This window comes from Engraulis encrasicolus, chromosome 6 (genome assembly GCF_034702125.1).
Source record: "Engraulis encrasicolus isolate BLACKSEA-1 chromosome 6, IST_EnEncr_1.0, whole genome shotgun sequence".
Classification (NCBI taxonomy): Eukaryota; Metazoa; Chordata; class Actinopteri; order Clupeiformes; family Engraulidae; genus Engraulis; species Engraulis encrasicolus.
This window is the reverse complement of record NC_085862.1, coordinates 50,273,274-50,291,727: the sequence shown is the minus strand read 5'-3', so window position 1 is coordinate 50,291,727 and position 18,454 is coordinate 50,273,274. Positions and strand designations below refer to the sequence as shown.

Here is an 18,454-nt window from a genome sequence, read left to right as displayed (position 1 = left end):
GAAAGTGCCAGGATGATCCCCTAACAATAACAGAAAAATGCAGTGCTTGAATGATGTACACTGCACGCACTAAACGGTGGCCATGTTGACAATGACACGGAGGAAATATGGCATTCAGTTCAGTTCAAGAGTTTGGTCAACAGTCTCCTAATTCTGTAAGTAATGTTGATGGGACACCAACCTTTTCATGCCAAACAAAGTATTGTATGTGTGATTGTTGTTCTTTGGGGTGAAGGAAATGGAAATACACGCATCAGACGCTGTGCATTGTAAACAGTAGCAAACTCATATTTTGGCGAGCTAATGCCATGCTCAGCAGTCACTTCCAGCGAGGGCACAGTGCTCAATTTTTTCCATGACACTATGCACTAAAGACCTCAGTGCACTGTGTGGACTGTGCACTGACTGTCAGTGCACTGACACAAGTGTGTGATTTGAGACATAGCCTTAGTCTTCTGTGATGAGTACCTCTGTGAGCTTCATGCCAGGCCTGATCTTGGTGATGGCTGCAGCCGTGGGAGACATGGTGGTCAACTGCTCCTCACTCAGCACTGATGTGGCCCCAGCACTCCCTAACACACACGAAAATGTAGTTATATTACACACACAAAATGTAGTTATATTACACACACACAAAATGTAGTTATATTACACACACACACACACATACAGTAAATGTGGTTATATTACATTTACGCTGACTTCATTTGGGTAAACAAAATGAAAAATGTCTACACAGCAGCAAAATAAACGGTCATACAGAGACTTATTATTGCTAGTTAGATAGTTAAAATGTACTGTCCCCATGGGGCCATTGGATCTGCAGCACAATCACGTACACACCAAATACGAAGCCCTTATCAGACAAGCAAAATCACGAAACGAGGAAGATTTACCACCGTACCTTATGTTTATCAACACAGAATAAGTGAGTAAAACCCATGCTCCTTACCTCTGAGTTTGCCGTCAGAAAGAAGCTCGTTGGCGTTCTCCAGCTCTTTTTCCAGCTCCCCGATCCTCTCCTTCAGCTTCTCCTCAGCCTTGGCCCTCTCACCATCCTGCTCCTCCAGACGAACCTCCAGCGCCTTGTTGGCTACGCGAAGCACATCACATGTGTTACGATCGTGCAATACCACTGCCCTCTCCCTCCTCTGGGGGAAAGGCAATCATTTGATCGACAGATCTACTCTCAAACTTGTATAAATGTGAGGCTGCAAAGTCAGATTCAACAGTGCTAATTTCCCAATCACAATCACAATCTAACGAACCACAGCACTGAACATTTTGGACTAATGGGTGAATTTTAAGATAGATTTTTGCATTTTGAAGCCAATAACCCGATAATTTCTTTGCATGAGGGATTGAGTGTTGTGAGATTTGTGAGTGTTGCCATGGTGATTGGTGGACTTGCTCACCTTCTCCGGCCTCCTTGAGCAGCTTCTGTAGCTCCTCCACAGCCCCACGCAGCTCCTCACTCTTGGAATCAGAGTCCGCTGCAGCACTCTGCCACACACACACACACAGGAAGAGGTCACAAATGAATGTGCCACAATAGCCTTTTTATATTACAACATCTGCATGTGACAGTTCTCTGTATAAACGTCTTTTGTGGATTGCTTTTGCAAACCAAACCCTTAAATGCAAAGAACAGTTTCACAAGTGGGAAGAAAGACACAACACACACTTGGAGAAAACCTAGCAGCGATAGTGCTAGCCAACCCATACCTTGTAGAGGTTGCAGAGCTTGATGTTGGCGTTGAGCTCATTCCGGAACTTCTCCTCAGATGTGCCTTGCAGCTCTTTGACCTGTGGAAATTAACACAGCTAATCTTAATTTCCTGGATTTTTTTATGACAACATCGCACAATAGGAGAAAAAAAAAAAAAAAAAACATTCTTACCTCTTTCAGTTTGTTATTCAGGTCCTCTGCTCTCTTCTGGAAGTTCTCATTTAATGTTTTGAGATTGGCAATTTGGTTCTGAAGTCTCGTGATCTGATGAAAAAGCAAAACAAACATGCAAATGTCTATAGCGTATGAAACAAACATCAGAAAAATACACTTATTCATTTCAAACTACAGGCCAGTGTTGCTAAAAGTTCTTTTAGACCGAGAACTAAGATCCACTCACTTGGGAATGACCGTAAACTGATAAACATGTCTTCCGTATAAAAAATATGTGCCTTCAGAAATATGCAAATATAGCTGTAGTGTTGGTATTCCTAGCAGAACATCAGTGACTCCACAGAAGACTTGGGGCCTCATTTATATAACTTCACGGAATAAATGTGCCAAAAGATGGCGCACCCACGAATCTCAGGATGTACGTACGCAAGAAAATAATCGGATTTATAAAGCATGGCGCACGCACGTTCCACGCTGATCTCGTGCTATAAATCGCAACCGACTTTAAAGTTGCGGCACATATGCGCACCTGAGGACACACCCATAATTAACCATGAATATTCAGTGAAACGCCCAAAATGAATATTGATATCTGGACGGCGAGTGGAAAGCAGAGGGGACATTTAACAAATGTAAAGCACACCGTTTCAGATGGAGAAAGTTGGGGACTGTTGAGCTGTTAGAGGGCAACTCCTGCCAATTTCAATGTGCTGTTGTATTGCTCACGCTACCCTTGACTTATTAGTACCCGGTGACGCCGCAGTTTTTGGCCCAGCCCTTTCCGAGATATGAGCTATTCCAATGGGGGCAACTTTTGTTTACATTTCAAAAAAACATTTTTATTTATTCCCAAAAACATCCATAAGGTTATGCAACATCAGCAGACAGCTAGCAAACAGCAATCCCTTTTGGGAAAAGGCCTATGCTCATTTAAAAAAAAAAAATGTAAACAAAAGTTGCTCCCATTAGAATAGCTCATATCTCGGAAAGGGCTGAGCCAAAAAATGCGGCGTCACCGGGTACTGACAAGTCAAGGTTAGCGTGAGCAATACAACAGCACATTGAAATTGGCAGGAGTTGCCCTTTAAGTTTGGGAGGTCGTACAAAAAACAAATCCCAAATCTCTCGAACTGCAGCATGTAGATGGTTATGTTCGCAAATGCCACGCTATACCAGAGATAAAAAAAAAAGAGGAGGATGACATGGACACATGAACCTGCCGGGACATGGATTAGTAGCCTATTTATTAAGTTGTGCACAAGGGTAAAAAAAGCTGCGTCAAGGAAACATCTCACATGGCATGCCCCAATGTGAAATTCCCCTGAAAAATAATAATTAGGGAAATATTTTAGTCGTCCTGCATAAATGTTTATCGCTAATCAGGTGTGGCAAGTGGAAGAAAATAAACCTGTTACACAAGCAATGCAGGGGCTGTAGGCCTACTACATCTTCTCATAACTACGGAGAGCCTGCCATTTTGCCACCCGCAATGTGGGTACCCTATTCTCCATCTCATCGCACCTGATATGCACCTGTTTTTCCGGTCACTGTGCGCAGCTGTATACTTTCAGTTCAAAGCGCGACGCCCCAACTATCAATCGACACATCAATCATGGACAGCTTGACATCTACTAGGCCTATGGGCATTTTCGATTCTGTATTTATTTAATGTCTGTATTATAAACGTGCATTATCAGTCTATAAGGCCAACTGCTGTCTTAGAAATGCCCACCTCTGCTTCTTTGCTGACAAACCGCACGACAAAGAAATGGCATGCATTGGAAAAATGAGAAACGAGACCGTCCATCAGTATGGCACTTGATTATATGCTTGCCTGTAGGCTATGCCGAATGGCAGAGAAAATCAACCATTACTTTTCCATTACTGGTACAGCTGCACGCCGCGGGCAGATGATTCTGCAACTTAACTCATTGGCTGCCTTCGGCGGTGAATGACGTCATTTCGAATAGCGGCGTCCGCCAATAATTGCGTTTTTTTACAGCCACGCCTTGAGGACGGTCTGACCTATGTTGTGTACAAATTTCACGCCTCTAGGCTAGGGATGTCCCGATCAGCATTTTTTGCCCTCGAGTCCGAGTCCGAGTCATTGATTTTGTGAATCTGCCGATACCGAGTCCCGATCCGATACTTTTATAATAATTAATTATTTTTTTGTTTAAAATACAAATTAAAATACAAAAGGCCTACCTTTTAAGCAGACAAAATAACACATTTGCAGTGTCAAAACAAAACGGTTACACTTCTGTAGGCAGTGGGACTATTGGGTCAGTGCAGAATGACCATTTTAGATAATGACACACTGAGAACGAATTGAGCTTTTATTTTGATACGCTTCCTGCAACCTGTGCTTAGAAACCGTTGCTACGACGGCTCCCTTGTTGTTCCTATCCTGAAACTGTCCGTAATTATCTGTAAAAAAACAAGCACTAAGGAAAGTCAGAAGCTAAATTGATTCTTATGTTAACAAGTGATAGGATTAAGTTATGTTAGAAGTTGAAAGTTAAGATAACAAATAGCTTAAAAAGATCGTTTTTTAGATGTATGCACAAGATTGTTGAGTCTGTTAAAACACTAGACTACAGTCTATTTTTTGTTGTTTTCACCTGCATATTGTCGGAAGGTTCAGTAAATATCAATGTTAACTTCCATCAGTGTCCTCGTCATTGCATCAGGGTTCAACTGGTTGCAAATTAATTAGAACAACAGTTGACTGCAGTAGGCTATGGCGCAGTGATCATTAATCTGTTGGATAGTCAATGTCGCATTTTGCCGTCCGGAATCCTCACGTGGATATACACTATAGTAGCCCAACGTGTAAGTAACCTTGGCTATAGCCTACTTTGTTCTCTGACATATTTGCTTAAGTCATGTTCATTTCATTTAAATTGGTCAGAATAAAGACCGAGGTCAGTTGCTTGCGTTAACGTGGAGAGGGAGAGAGAGGGAGAGAAGTGCTGCTGAAGTGTCATCAGCTGATGTGCGTTACAGTGTTCCAATGCCTTTCAGTCGGCAATGTAATGTTGTTCCTGTGGATGTTTCTATCGTGAAGTCAAGAGGGTTTCCACTCTGTGCCACTGCATTGCGATAGATAGGCTATAACATGTTAATTTTTAAAATTATGAGAATGTATTTATCCGAGTCCTGATCGGGGAGGTACACCCGATTCCGATCGAGTCGCACACCACGTGATCGGGGCCGATTTCCGATCACGTGATCGGATCGGGACGTCCCTACCTAGGCATGTTCTAACTGTTCCTGTAGGTGGCAGTGCGAAGTCTTTTGTGTGTACACAGCCGTTATAAATGAGGCCCTTGGGCTCTGCCCTCTAGTGAATTCGGGTAGGGTGTGTACATGCAAAACCACTTTTTGATGGACAAAAGTCTGACAGTTGAAGGAGGTGGGTGTCACACTGCCAAACACAGTACACTCCTAAAAAAACTTAATTGAATCACTTTAATTAAGATTTTATTTATTTATTTTTAGCTTTTTTGTCAGTGTGCAGACCCAGCCGTCTTGTGGCCAACTGGAGTAGTACTCACCTCGTCCTGCTTGTTCTCCACGCTGCACTTGAGATCCAGGACCTCGCTGCCCCTCTGGCGGGAGAGGCCGAGCAGCTCCTCGCTCTTGGAGCTCAGCTCCGACTTCAGCCAGTCCACCTGGTTCTGGAGCAGCTCCCGCTCCTGCTCCATACGCTTCTCCTTGTACTGCAGGGACAAACACAGGCAACAAAGACTGTCACCAACAACCAAGTTGAAAACAACTTTGATGACTGACATGGGGTAGCCTTGGCCTAATGGTTAAGAAGATGGGCTTTAGATCACAAGGTAAATAATACCCTGTAAATAACTAAGTCGCTTTAAAGCCATGCCCCTCTGCCACTGGAATACATCATACGCTACTATCCCCCCGGACAGCTTCCCTGTGCATGGCCTTCACATACATCTGCTATAGACATTTGATTAGTAAGACATACAGAAGTACAGGGTCACAGCAGCACTGATGCGAATATTTCTCTGTTCCATGGGCAATGAAGAGAACCGCACACCGATGAGCTCCCATTCAAGCCATTTTATTGCGTGACGTTTCGGGCCACCCTGGCCCTTCCTCAGACTAGATTAGAATGTTTCTGTGTTACCTTGATGGAGACCTCTGAGGACTCGAGCTCGTCCAGCTTCATCTGCAGCTCCAGCTTGACGGTGCTGACCTCCACCAGCTTGGTGCTCAGCCTCTTCACATCCTCTGTGGAGTGCAGACAAGAAACACACATACTGAGGTCATCACAAATATATTGTGACACTACATAGATATGAATGTCTTATCAGAAGCTTCTCATGATGTGCGGTCGATTGTAGGTAAGGAGCAAGTTCACGATTTTAGCATCATCTTGCACTAAATGTTTAGCAGGTGTGTCTGTGTGTGTGTGTGTGTATGTGTATGTGTGTATGTATGTGTGTCTGTGCGTGTTTTAACTCACCACTTTGGTGCTCCACCTCCTGGGACCTCCGTTCCAGGGTGCGAACCAGTTCCCTCTTCTCGGCCTCCAGTTCATCCTTGGCTTTCTGGAGCTCACTCTGAAAATGTAAACATATTATCAGTATGCACCTTAAGATTTATATAGCTCCACGACGTGATACAATATTACCAGATAAATTAACAAAGATTTTCGAGGTTCCCTTTAGGACGTTTCTGAACTTCGTACGACGAGCATTCACGTTCCATATGTTTTGCGCAAAGCCATTTACCTGCTGACATTCCAATTTGGACTGGGAGAAGTCCGATTCTTTTTTCCTGTCGCGCACACATTTCAGCTCGCTCTCTGCAAGGAAGGTGAATGACGGTGAGTTCATATATAATAGCTCTACAGTACAGCGACAGTTTTATTGAGGATCCATGTTTTATCAAACTTACCGATCTTAGCATAATCTTCTTTGAGCTTTTTGAGTTCTTGCGTCTGCGAGACGAACCGATCTTGGCTGTCAGCGAATCGCTTCTCAATCTCAAAATATTGTTGCTCTGAAATTGAAGGCATTCATCACGTTACAGGATGCATGTCAAGTTGTTCACGTCATTAGCAGACAAACCAGATACGTTTACAAATGAATGCACTTTCCTGTTGGCTATACGAACAACATCACCATTATGTTAGAAAGTACTATCGGTACACCAACTTATCACGGTGATGTGATGCACTACTTGATATTCACGTGTCTACAAAAATGTCCTTCTATCCTGCCTCACGTTTACCGACTTAGCTAGCGAAGTTGAGGATTGTTAAGGATTATAGACGTAAGCACACTACACGACTGTTAGCCGATTAAAACATGACTAGATATTCTCTTCAACCAAAACACATTCAGCTGGTGAGTTCTAATATTTATACGATACATACAGTAACCAATTTCGACACATAAACACCAACTCGTGCCATATCAAATGCACTGCTAGCTAGCCCATTGACGTTAGCAGCTAACTAGTTATAGGGCAAGTACTCCCAAGAGTTTCCACTACTCTACTCACCGCTGTCAACTCGAAATTGTTCATGGTGTGCTTTAAGACTGTCGATTTCACTTTGCTGATCTGAAATGTATTTCTCCAATTTGTTTTGGACGGTTTTTGGAAGTCTGGACAACTCCGTCCGTTCCAGCACCTGCTGAAGCACTGCCGCCATTTTTCGTCCAGGAGTCAGGACGAAGGTTCCCTGTGTTTTGCTTTATCAGTTTGGACAGCAAGAAAACGACAACACTGCCCTCTGTGGTTATGGAGGTGTTGCGCACAGAGTGCAAACACAAACAGGAGATTAGAGTAATATGAGAAGAAAACACAAAGCCTTTCATTTTCATGAACATGAAAACAATTGTGATAATGTAGTGTGTAAAGGGAAAAGACTAGGCTTAGACTTACTTCAAGATATAAGCCAATGTTAACTACAGATGTAGCCTATCTTTACAAAAATATATGAGGATGATTTTCAGAGATACAGGCCTACAAGGCAGTCCAGCAGTCCATCAAAATTCAGTGAAAATCATTGATCATGTTGTGCATTTGTTGAATGAATGGCAAAGAGCAACAAGAAACTCAACAGGAAATAGTGTGGTATGAATTGTCTGAATAACAGCTCCCGTAGGATTTTTGTGCTAAAATTGATTTTTTTGCTTCATTTGCTTTGTTTGGGGCCCTACTACTGAAAAATGATGGGTGTCGGATTTCCTGACCCCGTTATACCCCTCCTCTAGGGGGCGCTTTCTCGCCCTGGCCAGTATAGCTACCGAACCCATATCTCTACTAATGATGATCGCATTTTCACAATCTTGGTGTCAATTTCAGGGTTATTGATGATGCTGAGTCCATTTATGACAGTTTCATTTTGATCAGAAGTTGCTATTAGACATATTTTGGAGATTTATAGGCCATTTTGTCCACCGACAAGCATTCTGTGGGAGATATGACTACGATGGCATCTGTCTCATTGGATCTGTGCACATAATATACATAATAAAGATTTCAATTTTATTAGGGTCAGTACTGTGAGAAAATGATGGGTTTCAAATGTATTACCCCTTTATGCCCCCCTCCAGGGGGGCGCCTTTTCACCTCGGCCAGGATACGTATTGCAACTATAAATGCAGCAATCCTATTTTCACAAACATGGTGTCAATTTAGGGGTTATTGAGGATCCTGAGTCCATTTATGGCAGTTCTAGTGTGATCAGAAGTTGCTATGACTCATTTTTAGGTAGCGGCCAAGAATTGTCAAACTTGTCAATAACACGATTGAAAATGAATACACCAGGATCTTCTTCAAATAAAGACAAAATATTAACCAATCAGAGGGGGTTGTGTGCAATCAGGAAGTTGATGCCGACCAGCTATGTAATGTGTGTGTGAACAACAACAGCAACTGTGTTTCATATAGTGACTTTTTGGGTTGGAGTTAAAGGCCCCATTGAGGTTTTTAATGTGTGTGTGAACAACAACAGCAACTGTGTTTCATATAGTGACTTTTTGGGTTGGAGTTAAAGGCCCCATTGAGGTTTTTTGTTTGTTTGTTTGTTTGTTTGTTTGTTTGTTTGTTTGTTTTTTTTACAATTTTAAGCAACCATTTATAACATTCCAACCTTAATATTCCAACCTAACATTTGTGAGGTAAAAAAAATCATGTACTGTAGTGTAATGGTAATATCAACTCATTTATACAAAATATCATGAACATGAATAGTAAACAGCCCGCTTGAACTTACACTCCTTCCTTGAAAACCCAACCACTTCTTTCTATCTAAGGAAGAACCGAGCAGACACAAAAAACAACTGTTCACTGAGGAGTGCTGGTCATTAAGTATTGCTGCTTTTTTTCTTTCTCCTAAGCAGGTGCACTTTGTCTCAAGGAAATAAGTCACTTCAAGATATGATCAGATGTAACTCCAGTTTCAGCCATAGCATCACCAAAACTATTCCTGGTTCAGTCATTTGAAGGGACACCAGCATTTCACCCGTAGTCTTTCAACAGCATGCATGAGGCTACCTTCATCAGTTGTGATATAGATGGAGACATTAATGGATTGCCATTCCAGTAGAGCTCAATTGAATTTTGCGTCTTCACAGCTTTTGCCCTTGATGGCAACATCTCCCGTAAGCTGGTAGTGTTCACTTTGTACAGACTTCATTTTCCTTTATGCTCTAGGTTCTGATCTGTGAACAAATGAGTGAAGGGAAACTTTGATTTTGCCACAACAAAATCCCCTAGAGCATCCCATGTACTAACCCCAACTCCGATGAAGTTGGGACGTTTGGTAAACAGTGAATAAAATCAAAATGCTATCATTTTCAAAACACTCAATCTATTCATTAGATGGAGAATAGTGAAAAGACAACATATTAAGTGTTAAAACCGAGAAAAAATATTGTTTTGGGGGACATATGTACTCATTTCTAATTTGAGAAATCCAACACGTCTCAAAAGAGTTGGGACGGGGACAATAAATGGCAGCAAATGTCGAGGAAGACTAAAAACAAAACAAAAGACAACACTTAACAGTTAAATACATTAACCGATGAGATGATTTTATATAAAAAACAGTGTTAATTCCTATCTTGGACATGATTTCACCAGCTTAAATGGTGGGTGTATTCCTTGTCATGTTTTGCAATGTTTTCCTTTCTGTAGTGCTTACAGTGTGACAGGTCTTGACCAAAAACCCACCATTTTATCACATGCTGGTCCTTATGATGGAGCCAAACTGTTAAAACATAGTAGAGAATGCAATTTGACCTTACTATGTGGCAGTAATTGAAGATCTCCCTTCAAAATATAATGCATGAGTGGCTTTTCATGCTGTTTAAAACCCATTTATACCATTCAGCACTGTATTTAACTCTACAGATGAGTGAGAACATCTTAACCAATGCACTACTGCATCCGCATGCCATCATGGAGGCTGACTTTTGAAGCTAGCACTAACACAAGTTGGATGGTCCATTTTCACTGTAGCACAGGATGTGCAATGCTCTATTATTGTCAAAAAGAATGGACTTCTACAACTTCTGCTGACTTCTGTAAGCAAAGGACAGTTTCCCATGTCTTCTGGGTCTATTTCAAGTGAGCTCAGGTGCTTAGGAGAATGTTAAACCCCTGTGTCATTTTCATGCATAAAGCATTCTTAATATGGTCAATTTTCAATAGCTCTAGCACTCCAGGAATTAGAGTGAGACTACAGCCAATATATATTTCATGATGTCATGAACCTATACAATGATTTTATTAACAAAAATATGTCTTATATATACACTCAATCGTGGTAAATCAAAGGGAATTCAAAAATGTATGTAATAACTATGGTAATTATTCCCTTTGCATCTTTAATTCTGAGTGACTCAGCCTCTCTGTGATGATCTTATACCTGGACACCTATATTGTCCGTCAGTACAATTCATTTTGAAATGTTCTTCTTTGTTGTTTTATCTTATTTGGATGTTTACTAAATTTCACTGATCCCCGTCCCAACTCTTTTGAGACGTGTTGGATTTATCAAATTAGAAATGAGTATGTCCCCCAAAACAATATTTTTTCTCGGTTTTAACACTTAATATGTTGTCTTTTCACTATTCTCCATCTAATGAATAGATTGAATGTTTTGAAAATGATAGCATTTTGATTTTATTCACTGTTTACCAAACGTCCCAACTTCATCGGAGTTGGGGTTTGTAATAGGATCATCTTGTTCCAAGGCATTCATTTGAGCAAGATGGACTGCCAAGGCGGGCATAACTCAGGAGATCATGCAAAAAAGTACTTGATAAGGTTCCCCAAGGCAGCCAGATATATTCCCAGTCCACTGGACAACAAGCACTTGCTCTAATAGGTGTTGTACAAGAAACTGAGCAAACTCTGCAGTGTCTTCGGCTTGAATAGGTGTCCAAATAGAAGGACTGGGTATTACTGTACAATTGCAATGCATCTGGACTGTGCAGATGCAGAGCCTCATTGAAATCTACACACTTAAGCTTGAATACATTCAAGGGGATGAGCAGAGGAAATGGCATCAAATCTTATCATAATAGCCAGACTAGTTGTGATGTGATATTCAAGGGCCCACTTGTATGCTTCTCACCAAAGACTCCATGGAGAGCTGCTGAAGAGTATGAATCACATTCGATTGAGCATGTGTCAATGCCAGTTGCATCAGTTGTTTTGCCAAGACCATGCATTGCAGCAAACACTACATACCTATGTGCATAACACCTGCTCGTAGGTGTTTTGGTAAAGGTCAAGATCAAAGATGATGAGAGTTCTCCTCTCAGGACCAACTAAAGCAGCAGTGAATCCCTGTGTCAACATCAGAACAGAAAATGGGTTGCATAATTTAGGGTAGGTCTTGAAAGTGGAGCGATGATCTCTGAGTTTGTCAGGCGATAAGTCTCAGATTGCAGGGATATCTGCAGAGATTTAGTGGCTGCCCAACTATGGATGACTTCATGTTTTACCAACTTCTTGGCATGTTTGGGTGTTTGTTCATCTATGGACAGAATGAGATAATCACGGTCAGTTTCCTATTCTGTACATGCTGTAGTGTTGGTCGCATCTATTGCTAAATAATTGGCAAGTGCCATTTATGTGCCATGTAGGAGTGAAGGCATTGGAAACAGTGTTGTCTACATTTCTTTGTTTGAAAGTTGTACATTGAACTAGCCTAGTCCTTATGGTTGGTAGCAGCAAGTGTTTGAAATAAAACCTGTGGGTAGCTTCTCATGGATGACAAGGAGCTGGTTGACAGCATCTAAATCTTCATCTCTTTGATTCATTACAAGCACTGTGCCGTGGAAGGTGTTCTGTCCAGTGGGGTGTTTTCTAGGAGTTTAAGGTTGTACAGTAAATGGCAAACCAAACATTTACTCATTTTTAAACAAAATCAGGTAAACAAAACTCACCCGACTTGTTTATGCATTTCAGAACACCTTGTCCTATTTGTTTTTCGAGTCCAATGACCTATTCTTTGGTAGTCACTGCCTACAAATTACTCACTTTGGTTACTTCCCAGGTAGCAAGAACCGTTAAGAACAGTCGGCCGGATCTTGGCGGAATGTCGGCACTGTCGGCTGAGTGTCGGCTCGGCTGGAACACTGGTTACCGTGACTCAGCCAACACTTCATAGAACACTGAAAATAACTGTCACTTCATGCAGTAACCGAGCTAAAGGGCCGTACACACACGTCGCTGCTATTTACTCGCTACTTGCTCACTCGCCTACTTGCCACTCGCTCTGGGTGATTTTGTTTACTGGTTGTCATGGTTCCCGCTGTCCGCGCCAATAACGTCCGTACGAAACAAAATGTAGGCCTACGCTGTTTAACGTTGATCGTGTGCTGTGCACAACCATGCATACGAGCCTTTGATGAACACTATATGTATTTTCCTCAACACTTTTAACCAAAGTGTGATGGCGTGCAGAAGTTGGGTGGTCAGAACACCACAGGGGCAACGTCACCTGTCAATAATCTGTATTCTGCATTCCAATTGGTTACTCGCTTAACTCGCGTCGCTCGAAGATAAAATAAGTTTATCTCGGAACCCGCCCACATCGCATCGCTTGTACTCTCCTCGCCTACTCGCCAGCGAGACTCGCTGGAACACGTAGACATTCTATTGACTTCATCCGCTGAGCGAGTAACTAGCAGCGACGTGTGTGTACGGCCCTTAACACTCAGCCGACACAGAAAATAACGGTCAGTCTCATGCAGTAACTGAGCCAACACTGAGCCGACACTGTCGGCATACGGTAATAGGACCATTATTGGGCCGCGGACAAAGCCAGAATCGGACCGACTGTTTTCACTCGTGAAAAAAGGATCGGGCCAACAATGGGCCAGATAAACTTTGCTACCTGGGTTCATTCCGCGACCCTCCATAGAGAAAAAATGACTTCAGTTGCTCTGGTAGCGTTGGAAACCTTTGTTCTACACACACAATTAGACAGTTCTTATCTTAACAGTTTTGCTTTTCTATCACGATTTCTTTCTCCTGATATTGCCAATCGGCCAAGCCTTATACAAAGTGAATTAGAAATTGAGCTGCTCAGTTTCATTGTCATCTATTTTAATAAAATATTGAAAACCCTGAAACTGTTCATAAAATAGGGTAACGGAATGGGACGGATGCCATAGTAGTAGTCGTAACTCCCACTAGTAGGGGCTCTAGGCGAGGAAACGTTACGCACTGGATAGAAGCATATAATTCGGTACACATGTTCCTTGAGTGATTTGAAGACATCCTAGAAGGGGTGCCCTTCGGGAAAAAATTGTCTACCACGTCATATACAATATGTCATGTTGGTAATGCATTACATTGTTATTACATGACATCAAACTTAGCTGACAATGTCAATATAGTCCTCAGCAGAGATGAAGCAAGGGTAGCCTGCTTGACCAGATTGATGAAACTACAAAAATGTACATAGTGTGAAAGTATGGGTGAGTCTGTGCTTACATGCTTGACAGCAAATGTAACATTGTCAACGATTTGAGAAGATTCTTGGTCTGAATTAAAATGAGCATTGCCCACACTAAAACTATGGTGAGAATAGACTGCTGCTAATGCTCACTCAGCAGCATCGGAATGGGATAGTGTCAGTGTAAGATGTCCTATAGCAGGTTCTCCATCCTCTAATTTCCATAACTGATAGGCCTAGGGGAAAGGACAGGACCTTTCCATATGTATGAAGAACCCCATAAGATCACCTAATTCTACATTTTTACATGGCATTGTGCATATTGTGAGAGCATTTCAGTCATCTTTAGAATGGCATACAGATTACTCAATATACATGTAGGCTACAGTCCAAATTAAATGGAAATGATTTCTAAGTACATGTTGAGTAAGAAGACAGAGGTTTTTTTTTTTTTTTAAAGATTTGCAGACAAGTCCTCACCTAGTACTTGTGTCAAAAGTTGTATTAGTTAGCTCAGTAATCATTGAGTACTTAAATTGCTATCAAGACAGCTGATGACAACATGTGACTAAACAAGCGATGTTTAGTTGCCTTTGGGGGGGAATTTGTTCCTTTGGGGGGTGTTGGCAAGCTTATGATGAGGTCAAGGCTAAGGGACATTTGGGAGGCTTAAGATGAGGTCAAGGGGGCTTTTGTTCGAAAAAGGTTGAGAACTATTGACTTAGAACAGGGATGTCAAACTCAAATCTGTGAAGTGGAGTTATTTTAGTCGGCCTGCAAAATCATTGTAACACATACTGTAATAAGACTTGAACATGATTTTTTTTGTGTCACAGGAATATTAGTGGGCCCAGGCCAGTGAAGAAAGCTTACACTCATATGCAAAAGAATATGTGCAGCCATATGTTTTATGATGGCAATCTGACCCCCCCCCCCCCCCACCCACCCCCCCCCCCCCCCCCCCCCCCCCCCCCCCCCCCCCCCCCCCCCCCCCCCCCCACACACACACACACACACACACACACACTCACACACAGATTTAGATTTTGGCACCCCTGAGTTAGAGCTATCACCTGGCATGTGCAGTCTACATTTTGTCCACAGGGTGGCAGCAAACTACAAAATACAGCCAGGCAGGTGCATGCCAGACTTTGCACAAGAGATGTCATGTCTCTGGCAAGTCATCATTAATCTGGCAGGCAAATTATTTTGGCGCTGTGAGTAGATTTCATAGAAGCTGTACCACCTTTAACACAAATTAACTTTACAAAATACATTCAGCGGCCAGACCCAAATGGAGATTCAATGAATTCTAGATAGATACCGAGTTGCATTTTGGATGTTTTATTTCGTGGTAAAGGCTGGAGGTGGGGGCTCGTGACCTGTCGGCCTCCCAAGTTTCGTGCGTTCTACTGTATGTCGCGCGGATGTTCATTGAGGATTGTGATATCGTCACTCGCCGGGTATTTATTTATAAACAGCTTTGGTCCCTTGCCACAAAACTGGACGAAGGCCCGCCTCTGGAAGAAAGCAGTCAATTTGGATTGGTTTCCATTAGATGTCACTCAACTACATTTCCATCCATCTAGAAACTTGGGATAAGCGATTCGTCAGACCGGGTTACGTCTGCACGAAGTATCTCCTCCCTCTGCTTTCAGTGACCTGCCAAATTGAGTGGACGACACTGTACTTCGAAAGTGTAGACACTTGATTGTTAACAAAGGCTTTGCTCCAAAGGTGTTTCGGAGAGTTGGGTCATATTTATGATACAGACAGTTCGGTAGTTTACCTTAGCTAGCCAGCACACGGCTAGCTGGCTAGCCATTACACGGCAGCTGCTGGTTAGCAAGTCAGCTAGCGCTCCAGCCCCAGTGAGTTCGAATTACTCCAAGAAAACTACTCAGCAGTTTGATAGTTCAAGACTCCAAGAAGTGCTACAGTACAATCAGCAAATATGAGGATAATGCTGGATTTCGAGGAATGTCTTAAAGACTCTCCACGATTCAGGTAAGCGAATTGTCAATGTCACCAATTTTAATCTATTTTGGTTAAACATGTTTTTAAAAGATTGCATGCGCAGTGCCACAAAGAAACGTCTTGGTTTCCTAGTGAAGGAGTGGTTTGGTCAAAGATATTTCCCTCTACTATTTACTGAACTGACGTGACTTCAGGAAGACACATGAGTACACTGATAAGGTATATTATTGACAAGTTGTTGTAACATACAACTTGCACATCACATGATGTCATCTGCTTGTTATGTTGGGCGAAGGTGTTTGCATTGTGGTCCCGAGTTACGCGATTGTAGGAAATGGGAGTATGGAAAAGGATTTTGGGTCTGCTCAGTTTTCTTGGTCAGAGTTGTAATCCCAGTTTTGCACACACAGCTTTGCTCATTTGCTTTTGATTTAGGTGTAGACTATTCCATAACTGCACACACACCACACCCATATTTCTGGCATGTTAATTTAGCCAATGTCAGATTTGGGTCCAGGACTAGGCTATAAGAATTGTATTATTTGGCCAATTTAAAATGGGAATGGGAAGTGCAATGTTAGAGGCAACACAAAGTTACATTAATGTGAAGCTGACAGGTGAGATTGTAGTACATTATGCCATTAAATGAAACGTCAGTAGGATATCTACTGCGAAAATTTGGGGTTATAGGCTATTTTCCGTCTTAATAAGATGTGTTGTGAGCGGTTCCTTGTGTTGCTGTGCTGTCTGTCCTCTGGTGTGACTGTCAATACCTCCCCGAAAAAGCCAGCAGCGGAAATCTGCTTGTTTGTCCTGCACAGACACGGGCTTTCCAAGCTTTGTGAGCTTGCAACCTCACCCCTCCCTCTCCTTCCTCACTCCATATCTCTCTCTCTCTCTCTCTCTCTCTCTCTCTCTCTCTCTCTCTCTCTCTCTCTCTCTCTCTCTCTCTGTCGCTCGCTGGCTTTCCCACTCCCTTGTACAGAGCAACATCCTCTCTCTGAAAATGAAGAGCAGATGTTAGAAAGTTGTTTGCAGGAAACTGGAGGGAGCCGTTTTTTCCTTCTTCATTGGTGGGCGTAATCTTTGCACACCACTCCAGGGATAAGTGAAGATGGAGAGGGAGAGAGATTAAAACAAAACAAATCTGATTCTGTTGGGGATGCAGTAGTAGCCAAAGGGGTGGGAGGACCCCAACATTCAGGTGGATTTAGAAGGAGAGGGATTTCTGAGCGCTCTTGTTCTCCAACTCTGTAGACTCCAAACTGCAGCTCTTGAAGTAAGAAGACTAAAGTCCTTTCATTTAGAGCGTGGTGGCACTGTCGACCTGTGTAGTTGCCTGAAGTTGGCCCTAGTGCCACCACACTCTAAATTCAGGTGGATTTATTTGAGGATGACCATGAGGATGCCATTCACTTTATATGCGATGACATACAGAAATACTCCTCTGTGGTGTGCTAATTGGTGTACTTGTTTGAAATGGAGTAGTAGCAGTAGTAAAGGCTAGATGGTTTCTAACTGGGTGGATGATGCATGTTTGGGTCTGAGTTGTGTTGTGGTGTTAGCTGCCAGTGGTGTGTGTGTGTGTGTGTGTGTGTGTGTGTGTGTGTGTGTGTGTGTGTGTGTGTGTGTGTGTGTGTGTGTGTGTGTGGGCTGAAGTGGTCCACTCTCCTAGAGTGAGTGCTGCTGCCCTACCTTGCACCCTTGCTACTCCATTTCTCAACGATATGTAATTATATAGTAAAGAATAAACTGTTATGGATGAAAACGCGGCCAGTTCACAAGGCTATATGGAGTCCGTCTTTTAACATATGTTTTCAATTTTTGTGTTTCAACTCTCAGCCCGTAGATGTAACTTGCGCTCTGTCCAAGTAGACATTTTTGTTTTATTTTATTGTTGTTCCCAAATAGGTGGGGACTGGAGCACTTTAGTTGTTTTTAGTACCCCTGTTTGTGTGGGCCCCCCTTTTAGATGGAAATGGAGCTAGTCTTTCTTTAAGTCCCACTCTTTAGAGCCTAAACACAGCAAGAGACCGAAAGCATGTGACGTGACACACAAAAGTATGGGGTTACTTAAAAAGACATAATGGAGTCAACCTTGATTAATGTGCCCAGTCAGAGTCTGGTATTAGGGTTGAAAATAAATAAAAGCAGTCCAAAAGTGTTTAAACAGAATCTTGTTGTAAAAGGCACTCCTCAAGACCCCCGCGCTGGCGTCGTGACAACAGCGGAGTCATATATAGACTATTTCCCTTGAGAAAACCCAGCGCCATAAACTTCCTTCTCAGCTGAAGCTGTAGTAAGTTAAAGCCTGAACTGCCTTGTGCCCCTTTTCTGCTGACTCTGTTGTTTATCAACAGAGTGAAACCATTTCCATATCAATATTTCCATTTTAAGCTCCAGTGGAACACCAGGCCAACACCAACACTTTTGTATTAAGTGTGACGGGCGTCCTTCTCTCCTTGTGGCCCTCTCTTCAATGTCACTGTCATTATCTCCAGTGTTTCCCCAGCCATGGCCATGTCACGGCTGTTATTAAGCTGTTGTTGCCGATGTCCATACCGCACAGGAAATGTTTGATAAACACAGCCTCGGGCTATGCTCCAGCACTTCAG

At 42.5% G+C, this 18,454-nt stretch overlaps 2 protein-coding genes and 1 long non-coding RNA gene across 8 annotated transcripts in view; 1 reads left to right on the top strand and 2 right to left on the bottom strand.

The window, feature by feature from the left end:
• The window catches only part of tprb (translocated promoter region b, nuclear basket protein), a 43,217-nt gene extending 35,623 nt beyond the window's left edge, over positions 1-7,594 (bottom strand). For both annotated transcript variants that reach the window (XM_063201877.1, XM_063201878.1), the window contains exons 1-11: positions 7,442-7,594; positions 6,833-6,937; positions 6,667-6,740; positions 6,399-6,495; positions 6,060-6,163; positions 5,464-5,628; positions 1,901-1,993; positions 1,726-1,806; positions 1,416-1,503; positions 953-1,093; positions 469-572 (exon numbers count right to left, since the gene is read on the bottom strand). In XM_063201877.1, coding sequence (XP_063057947.1) covers positions 469-572; positions 953-1,093; positions 1,416-1,503; positions 1,726-1,806; positions 1,901-1,993; positions 5,464-5,628; positions 6,060-6,163; positions 6,399-6,495; positions 6,667-6,740; positions 6,833-6,937; positions 7,442-7,592 — 1,203 coding nt within the window. In that variant the 5' untranslated portion in view covers positions 7,593-7,594. The remainder of the gene's footprint in view (positions 1-468; positions 573-952; positions 1,094-1,415; positions 1,504-1,725; positions 1,807-1,900; positions 1,994-5,463; positions 5,629-6,059; positions 6,164-6,398; positions 6,496-6,666; positions 6,741-6,832; positions 6,938-7,441) is intronic.
• A 1,557-nt stretch (positions 7,595-9,151) lies between these two features.
• LOC134450444 (uncharacterized) lies at positions 9,152-12,412 on the bottom strand. The gene is made up of 3 exons (XR_010035095.1): positions 12,346-12,412; positions 11,645-11,743; positions 9,152-9,609 (listed from the first exon to the last, which is right to left on the bottom strand). It is a non-coding gene; the product is annotated as an uncharacterized LOC134450444 (long non-coding RNA).
• Positions 12,413-15,347: 2,935 nt separating this feature from the next.
• LOC134451409 (arf-GAP with coiled-coil, ANK repeat and PH domain-containing protein 2-like) overlaps positions 15,348-18,454 on the top strand; it is a 95,869-nt gene continuing 92,762 nt past the window's right edge. For 4 of the 5 annotated variants that reach the window (XM_063201862.1, XM_063201861.1, XM_063201859.1 and 1 more), the window contains exon 1: positions 15,349-15,869. In XM_063201862.1, coding sequence (XP_063057932.1) covers positions 15,817-15,869 — 53 coding nt within the window. In that variant the 5' untranslated portion in view covers positions 15,349-15,816. Of the gene's footprint in view, positions 15,870-18,454 lie in introns of all 5 variants that reach the window. The other variant, XM_063201858.1, reaches the window with a different exon arrangement.